Raw genomic sequence first — 9161 nt, forward strand, 5'->3', positions numbered from 1 at the left:
TCATTCTGCTCTTTCTGCTTTATTTCAAAAGATTTTCCAAAAAATACAAAATAGATACAAACATTTTCAAAGCCGTTTTTACGTGACGGCTAATCTATTTTTCAAATACATTATGTATGTGGGAAGGCATTGTGGGAGTTACAACAGTGTGTCTGGTTTTGTCCACAGCTCTGTGATTATGCTCATCATATTTGTATGTTTTTGTTGTCTCCAGCTGGCTCTTGGCCATGGTGCACGGCGCCTGCATGTATCAGCAGCTTACAGAGCCAAGGCCAAGGTGTCTATGAGCCGCTTTGAGCCCACTTCCTTCATCAATTATGAGAAGCTCCAATCCAACATTGACATTGTGCGAAAAAGGTTAACACTCTCCTAATCTTCTATACAATCGCTGTGTCTCATGTCCCTGTTTCTTCCAAACACTCCCTTATCTGTGTGCCAGTTTGATGTCTAGTGTTTGTTTTTCTTTTACCACAGTTTGTCATCATAGTAGCAGCCTTTACCAACTTTTGTCAGTCATTGGACGTTTTTTCTGTTGCTACATTTTTTTTTTTTATGCTGTACCTGTATTTTTAATGTCTGACGTGTTCCCTGTTGAAACTTCGTCTGATGCTGCAGCACCCTACTACTAATAAAGTGCTGTTTTTTTAATTTTTCTGTCCAGGCTCAACCGGCCACTCACCCTGTCAGAGAAGATCGTATACGGCCACCTCGATGACCCCCACAACCAGGAGATCGACCGCGGTCGCACATACCTGCGGCTGCGTCCCGACCGTGTGGCCATGCAGGACGCCACGGCCCAGATGGCAATGCTCCAGTTCATCAGCAGCGGCCTGCCAAAGGTAGCCGTACCCTCCACCATCCACTGTGACCACCTGATCGAGGCCCAGACCGGAGGAGTGGAGGATCTGGCAAGAGCAAAGGTGACAGCTCTTATTTGTTTACAGTAATCAAACGAATGTCTCAAAAGTAATAACTTTGTTAACATGCATCGTATTGTTCTCATGGTTCTCATCTTAGGAAGTCAACCAGGAGGTCTACAAATTCCTGTCCAGCGCTGGGGCAAAGTATGGAGTTGGCTTCTGGAAACCAGGCTCTGGAATCATCCATCAGGTATTCATGCTTAAAGGTTGGATGCAATGCCCTACAATGACAAAGCCTCTGTAATTTTAGCATGCTGACGTTCAGTAGTGTTGGGTACCAAACTCAGTACCTTTTTGGGTACCGACTGAATAACATCGGTACTACCGTGGACTGATTCACGGTAAATCAAATAGTGCCAAATTTTGGTACCAGAGAGCGTGTAAGGGCGAGCTTATCTGTCCTCTCTGCCTGTTTGACAGAGAGCGGGGCTTTGACACACAAACGTGCCATGGTGGGGGTGGAGCGAATTTGCGTCGCCTCTGCAGTTTAAGTCAATGTGAATCACTGCAATGCCGGTAAAGCGATTGCAAGTGTGGTTACACTTTTTAAAACTTAATGCAGACAGTGTTCTCTGCAATATGCTGAGCCAAAAGCAGTCACAAAGCAATTACACTTCCTCTGAGACAGGCAGGCACAGTGGTCTCTCTGCCCTGGTGATAGACTGACAGGCTGGAGGTCGTAAGGCAGGGCAACTTTTTTTCTATACCACATTTCATCAACAAGACAATTTGTGCTTTACATAAAACATTAAAGAGCAGTTGAAAATAAACTGGCTAAAATAGAATAAGATGCAAATACAAAGTGCAGTGTAATAAGATAGTAATTATTTGATTTTAATAGACAGCTCTGGAAGGTGTGTGTGTGTGTGTTGTTCAAAATAACATTGTTCTAAATTAATTGGACAAATGGGTTTGGAATTATTTCTACAATTGAATTACATGTTACTAGTTTTGTTATAAGAGAAAGTATTGAAAATGGTACCGTTAGGTACCGGAACCGAATTTCTCGCACCGCACAACCCTAATGTTCAGATTTTCTTTACAAACAGATCATCCTAGAGAATTACGCCTACCCAGGAGTGATGCTTATCGGCACAGATTCCCACACACCAAACGGCGGAGGGCTTGGGTCCATCTGCATCGGCGTTGGAGGAGCAGACGCTGTCGATGTCATGGCAGGAATCGCCTGGGAGCTCAAGTGCCCCAAGGTAAGCAGGACACAATAAATTCTTCTGTGTTTTTTTTTTTTTTTCCGTTGCCCTTATCCGAAATTTTCTGTGTTTTTCTTCTTCAGTAAAATTTGTTATTCTGTCGACCGCTAAACTTCCTCACCACAATTAACTCCCCAATCTCTTCAAAGGTGATTGGTGTGAAGTTGACCGGCACTCTCTCAGGCTGGACGTCTCCTAAGGATGTCATCTTGAAGGTGGCAGGCATCCTGACAGTGAAGGGAGGCACCGGAGCCATCGTAGAATACCACGGACCGGGAGTTGACTCCATCTCCTGCACTGGTGAGTTAAAACTTGACTTCATTACCCTTTGACGTCCTTTTTTTTATTTTGCTTCTCAGCTGTTTGCACATACAAATTATTTATCGGTTTAGTTGTGTGATGTGTGGGTTTTATCCTGTCCAGGAATGGCCACCATCTGCAACATGGGAGCAGAGATTGGAGCCACGACCTCAGTGTTCCCCTACAACCACCGCATGAGGACCTACCTGGAGAAGACTGGACGTGGACGTATGTTTAGGGCTTTGGTTATATCCTTTTTAATAATCTTTTCATCGTGAAAGAGACAAGGGAAGGCCGGCCTGTTTTTAAATGGAAGCTTGATGTCTTGTTAGCGGGGTTAAAAAAAGCAATTTTTCATCCACCAGCCAAATGGCTAGGGAATGTTGAATATTTGACAAGCCACTCAAAAGGTTACTATTGTTTTCTTGGCTGGTGAGTGAAGCAAATCTGGCAGCCAATTGCAGATCTTACCAGCATTTGGCTGGTTGATGGTGCTATTTTTGAACCCTGCTTGTTAGTCTCGAGACTTATGCCCTCGTTTCTTCCCAGAGATCGCTGCCCTGGCTGATGAATACTCCGACTCGTTGGTACCAGATGAAGGCTGCGAGTATGACGAGCTCATCGAGCTCAATCTGGACCAGGTCTGACCTTTTTTATTTGTTTTTTATTTTTATATAATCTTTCAGCCTTCAGTGGATACTTCAAAGTGTAGAGCAATATGAAATACGAGGAGGGGAGAGGCATAAAATAGTTTTTACTTCCATTAGATAGTGTTTTTTTTTTTTCTTCACAGATTATTAGAAACCACACTATTTATACTGTACTTTAATTATACTTTTTTATATTCAGTATTATATTTATTTATTTATTTATCCTTAATTATGTGAATTATGTAAATAATGTATAATAACATTCCTTTATGTAAATACCGTACGTATCCAATTCCTTATATTTCTTTATTTCTTGTATTTCTACTCTATTTATAATATTGGGCAACTACAACACAGAGTTTCCCTTCGGGGATCAATAAAGTATTTCTGATTCTGATTTATTTTACATCCATTCTGAGATGAGCAAAATAATCAAACATGGACTGAGACTTTTTTTAAATACTGTAAATCAGGGATTTTATGAGTTGTTGGCTCCAGGTCTTCATGGGAATAGTGCAAATATGAGAGATTATTGTCTGTTACCAATGCTGGAAACCTCCAAATTCAGCCAGAATTCTGCTCTACTACTTGTACACATTGTGCCATCATAATTAAATATGAATATGCTGCAAAATGTATGCATACATGAGATGTTTACTTGACAGCTCCAGACACAGTTAGGATTAGATTTCCTAGAACGTTGTGTTACTCGTTTCTCTAGCTGAAGCCCCACATTAACGGACCCTTCACCCCGGACCTGGCTCACCCGGTGTCTGAAGTAGGTGCAATTGCTAAGAAGAACGGCTGGCCGCTGGAGGTTAAAGTTGGTAAGAACTGAACTGAGATAGTAAAGGCTGCACAGCTTTAGTCCTACTCCTGCTATTGACCTACATTTCATGTGCATGAAAAATGAGCAGTGACTTGCTCTCTGAGATACCATCTGGCTCCTTTTTTTCTCATTTTCTCAGGTCTGATCGGTAGCTGTACCAACTCCAGCTACGAGGACATGGGTCGCTCTGCCTCTGTGGCCAAGCAGGCTTTGGCTAAAGGCCTGACATGCAAAGCTCAGTTCACAGTCACCCCCGGCTCAGAGCAGATCCGTGCTACCATCGAAAGAGATGGATATGTGAGTGTTTCACCTCCCTCTATACTGTTGTATCTTTGGGTGATGTCAAAGCTCAAATGGGTTTGTGTCTTCCTGTAGTCAAAGATCCTTGGTGATGTTGGAGGCGTGGTCCTTGCCAACGCATGTGGACCCTGCATTGGACAGTGGGACAGGTAGGGTCTTGTGTCATGACTTACAGTGTCCAAAAAGTTTAATATAACTTGTGTAATTACTTCCAACTAATCAAAGTATTCTCATAAGCGTAGAACCTGCCATTCAGAATCACTCAGCATACATACAAGCTAGTCACTTGAATGTTGCGCCTCCATCTTTGAAATACATTAGCCAAAGAGGGACATACCTCCGCCTTTCGCACTTTTACACTCAGTGGCGCCGTGACGAGTGCCAGCCGGGAGATTATTCGCAACTACTGGCAGATTTGAAATCTTGTTGAAGATGGAGGATCACGCCTGTTTTCAAGGACATGTAACAGAGTTGCCAAGGAAGCGAAAACAAGTTAATTAAATTAAAACGACAACGTGACCGGCAAAGCAACAAGACTAAAGTTAATATTGGAGTAACTAGAACTGCTGCGTGTAAACGATGGTGATACTAAGAGCTAATTACGGGTTCGGCAACCATAGGATTTAAAATGCACTCGGAATGGGAAAGGCTGGAAAGTAATATTCAGTTGGTTGTCATACACAATTTCATTGCTAGATGGGATAAATTCTTACACAATGTAGATTTAAGATAAAATATATATGTTGTGTTTTGCATTCAGGCAGGATGTGAAAAAGGGAGAGAAGAACACAATCGTCACTTCCTTCAACAGAAACTTCACTGCCAGGAATGACGCTAACCCTGCAACACACGCCTTCGTTACCTCCCCTGAGGTAAACTCGCAGCAAATCCACACTACTGAATGTAAGCACCGGCTTCCATTTTGAAGCTAAACGCCCATGCATCTCCTTTTCTTCCTCAGATTGTCACTGCACTCGCCATCGCCGGCACATTAGACTTCAACCCAGAGACGGATTACCTCACAGCTGCCAACGGCGAGAAGTTCAAGCTGGACCCCCCCAACGGAGATGAACTACCTGCCAAGGACTTTGACCCAGGCCAGGACACCTACCAGCACCCGCCCCCTGACGGATCCAGCGTGGCGGTGGATGTCAGCCCTACAAGCAACCGGCTACAGCTGCTGGAGCCCTTTGGGAAATGGTGTGGCGGTGATCTCGAGGACATGAAGGTCCTCATCAAGGTCTGCTCTTTTGAAATTGCGCCCCCCGTTTCGTCTTTAAATGTTCTCACTGTGGCTGTTTGTTTTTTTTTGTTTATTTTAATATTTTGCTGTTCCCCATCTCCACAGGTGAAGGGCAAATGCACAACTGACCACATCAGCGCTGCCGGACCTTGGCTGAAGTTCCGCGGTCACCTGGATAACATCTCCAACAACATGCTGATCGGTGCAGTCAACAGCGAGAACGATGCCATCAACAAGATTAAGAACTACCTGACAGGGGAGTACGGACAGGTCCCCGATGTGGCCCGTCACTACAAGGTAAGGACTGCGGAGGGGAAAGGATGCAGGCACTGGATATTTGGGCCAAAGCTGCTCTTTTGCGGCACACCATTACTTTATATTGATTTTTAAGAAGTACATTTTTTATATATTTTTTATATATATATATATATATATATATATATATATATTTATATTTATATTTTTTTTTTTTTTTTCTAACCCTAAATATATTAGCAACAAATCTGACAACACTATTACTAGTTTTAAAGCAAAAAACTCCAACCTTACACCGGTGAGGGAATGTGAGCATCTGCTGCTTTTCTATGTTTGATCTTTCTCATCCTCATTGTAAGTGGAATATATTTTGAACCAAAAGTTTACACAGTTGCTGTGGGGAATATAATTAAAGCGAGAAACAGTCTGATCACGTTCGATACATCTGTCTTGTGGTGCAAGTGAACAAATGCTGTAAAACTACACCATCCATCTCTACAGCAGGACTCCCGTTAACCTCTTGCGTCATGTACAAAATCTTATCACTTTTAAAACTAACACTTAACACTTTTTCCATCCTTGTGTGTGTGTGTGTGTGTGTGTGTGTGTGTGTAGGCCAACAGTGTGTCCTGGGTTGTGGTGGGAGATGACAACTACGGTGAGGGCTCCAGCAGAGAGCACGCTGCGCTGGAGCCCAGACATCTGGGAGGAAAAGCCATCATTGTCAAGAGCTTCGCCAGAATTCACGGTACTGCACAATAACTGATGATGATGGACAGTACCGTCGTAAAATTCAATACGTGAAGAGAAGTCTTTGACCGCCCATTTGGGCAATGTCCAGTGATTTTAGTGGTTTTTCCTTGAACTTATGTAAAGAAATGTGTTTTTTACCTGAAGTGAAGACTGTGAAATCGTACACCTCACCATTCATTCTCTCAAATAACCAACATGTCTCCCTCCTGTCAGAAACTAACTTGAAGAAGCAGGGTGTGCTGCCACTGACCTTCAGCAACCCATCAGACTACGACAAGATCCGCCCTGATGACCACATCTCCATCAGGGGACTCAAATCCTTTGCTCCAGGAAAGGTAAGCGGGCATTACAGGCGGAAACAGTTTGCTGTTGTCTCGCAACCTTCCTACAGTTGTCACAGAAAAGCATCTGCAATGAGAACCTGTTCTCGTTCTCCCCAGCCTCTTACCGCGCTTGTGAAGCACAGCGATGGCAGCAAGGACGTCCTGGAACTGAACCACACCTTTAACGAGACACAGATCGAATGGTTCCAGGCAGGCTCGGCCCTCAACAGGATGAAGGAGCTGCAATGATGGAGAGGAGTGAGAGGAACAAAACATGTGGGGGAGGATTTTTGATGGGGGAGAAGGGGGGGGGGGGGGGGGGGGGGGGGGGGGGGGGGAATTGTGTGGAAGTTAGGAGAAGAACATTGGCACTGTTAATGATTGTTCCATCATCTGCATTTGCACACAGCTTGAACTGAAGAAGCGTGTCTGTATACCTACTAAAAGTTAAATGTTGATTAGCTCATACAAAGTGCCATGCTATTGGTGATGATGGAACAATAGCAACTGGTCTGTGGTCAGATATTTCCAAAACCCGTCATTTTGTCGGTACTGGAAGCTGCTATGTTTTAAAGTCCGACAGTGATAACCGGTTAGAAATCTGTCGCACACACAGACACACACACACAGACCTTTTGACACACTAAGCTTTGACCCGGTTTGTGGCAAAATACCCTGCCAGCTCATGTGCTGCCTGGGTTTTTGCAGCTGTTCAAACAGTTCTGTAGAATGTGGAAGTCACTTGACACTGGAGCTACGCCAGCTGATCACACACTTGCTTGAGGATTGTGTTGCACACGGCAATAATCTGCTTTAGTCAACCGTTGGCATTCAACCTGCCCCAGTGTTATTTACACTCCACTTTGACAAGGTAAACACTGCTGTTGGCTGCAGCCCTGGGTCCACATGGATCCAGAAGGAACTTGGGGGCACAAGTTCCTGTCTGCCCCCTAGTGTCCTCGAGAAGATACTGTAGTGTCAACAAGACACAGAAGCTAGCTCATTTCATTTAAATGACAGTTTTTAAAGCAGCACCTAGTTGACATAACTCTTTTTCTAGGGATTGTTTAAAGACATTCTGGGAAACAGAAAATCACATAAGTGCTTTTGGCCGTTTGAGAGCAAGTGGATTCAACATAAAGGTAAACTCGACAGACTGATTACTTACATCTTTACAGCGAGAACATTTAGGGGTCTGTTTTTGTATCCATGTTTTAATTCACAATAGTACATATTGTCATGTTTTTTAACTTTCCATTTCCTAATATATAGACTTGTATGGTTTAATACGGTCTTAGAATGGTGGGGGGGGGGACCTCTTCTTTACCTGACACCATTACTACCACCATCTTTAAACTGCCCTCCCGATCAATACATTTCCTCTTTACAAGGCCAAATGCATCAGATGTTTTTCCCTCGTAATTTATTTATTTATTTATTCATGGGTTTTTTCTTCCAGCAAGATGTTCAGATCGTGCGGGCTATTTCATGAACTTGTTTCTATGGACATGACTCCGTCCCGTGTTTTCGGTGCCCTTTTTTGTCGGATAGCATGACACTTTTTGTGTTCCTTTTTACCTCAACAAAAAAACTGTATTAAAACAAAGAAGAAGGATCATTACATCAGATCGGAAACAATATGTGTTTTTGTCTTCATGCCTACTTTTACTTCCTAGTCCCTGCGAACTAAATGCTTTGAGAGGTTGATGATCAGATGGACGCAGAACCACTTTGTTACTCTAACCGACTGTGTGTAAAGTGTCTGGGTCCATGTATATTTAAGTGTTATTTTTTTGCCCAGATTATCTTTTCTGTATTACAGAAATGCCAATGGGTTGTAAAATAAAAATCACAGATCTCATTTATTTACATTGGCTCCAGTGATGTGACTAAAATCTGTCTGTGGTTGAGTTAGTGCTATTTGCAGAGGGTGATAGTGAGAACTGATCCAATTACTTAGTTCATTTAAGTTATGTACAGTGTTGGTAGGATAAACCTGAGCAAATGAACCAAGCGCTAGAGTATGGTTGTTCTTAAATCATCCATCTTCGTCTGCTTATCCGGGGTCGGATCGCGGGGGCAGCATGCTCCAGTAGGGGACCCCAAACTTCCCTTTCCGAGCCACATTAACCAGCTCCTACTGGGGGATCCTGAGGCGTTCCCAGGCCAGGTTGGAGATATAATCCCTGCACCTAGTCCTGGGTCTTCCCCGAGGCCTCCTCCCAGCTGGACGTGCCTGGACCACCTCCCTAGGGAGGCGCCCAGGAGGCATCCTTACCAGATGTCCAAACCACCTCAACTGGCTCCTTTCGACGTGAAGGAGCAGCGGCTCTACTCCGAGCTCCGCACCGATGACTGAGCTTCTCACCCTATCTCT

The 9161-nt window shown here is 43.8% G+C and overlaps 1 protein-coding gene and 1 long non-coding RNA gene across 2 annotated transcripts in view; one reads left to right on the forward strand and one right to left on the reverse strand.

Annotated features, from left to right (window-relative positions):
- Positions 1-7106, forward strand: part of aco2 (aconitase 2, mitochondrial) — an 8580-nt gene extending 1474 nt beyond the window's left edge. Inside the window, exons 2-17 of the mRNA XM_032502023.1 lie at positions 215-357; positions 662-920; positions 1018-1110; positions 1970-2128; positions 2281-2431; positions 2555-2659; positions 2981-3072; positions 3803-3908; positions 4050-4207; positions 4286-4359; positions 4971-5082; positions 5172-5450; positions 5559-5750; positions 6324-6456; positions 6675-6796; positions 6902-7106. Coding sequence (XP_032357914.1) covers positions 215-357; positions 662-920; positions 1018-1110; positions 1970-2128; positions 2281-2431; positions 2555-2659; positions 2981-3072; positions 3803-3908; positions 4050-4207; positions 4286-4359; positions 4971-5082; positions 5172-5450; positions 5559-5750; positions 6324-6456; positions 6675-6796; positions 6902-7033 — 2310 coding nt within the window. The 3' untranslated portion in view covers positions 7034-7106. The remainder of the gene's footprint in view (positions 1-214; positions 358-661; positions 921-1017; positions 1111-1969; positions 2129-2280; positions 2432-2554; positions 2660-2980; positions 3073-3802; positions 3909-4049; positions 4208-4285; positions 4360-4970; positions 5083-5171; positions 5451-5558; positions 5751-6323; positions 6457-6674; positions 6797-6901) is intronic.
- LOC116671089 (uncharacterized) overlaps positions 1-8223 on the reverse strand; it is a 13953-nt gene extending 5730 nt beyond the window's left edge. Inside the window, exons 1-2 of the long non-coding RNA XR_004327192.1 lie at positions 8101-8223; positions 7829-7834 (exon numbers count right to left, since the gene is read on the reverse strand). This is a non-coding gene — a long non-coding RNA (uncharacterized LOC116671089). The remainder of the gene's footprint in view (positions 1-7828; positions 7835-8100) is intronic.
- Between the last annotated feature and the right edge of the window lie 938 nt (positions 8224-9161).

Source organism: Etheostoma spectabile, chromosome 21 (genome assembly GCF_008692095.1).
Source record: "Etheostoma spectabile isolate EspeVRDwgs_2016 chromosome 21, UIUC_Espe_1.0, whole genome shotgun sequence".
In the NCBI taxonomy this organism is placed as follows: Eukaryota; Metazoa; Chordata; class Actinopteri; order Perciformes; family Percidae; genus Etheostoma; species Etheostoma spectabile.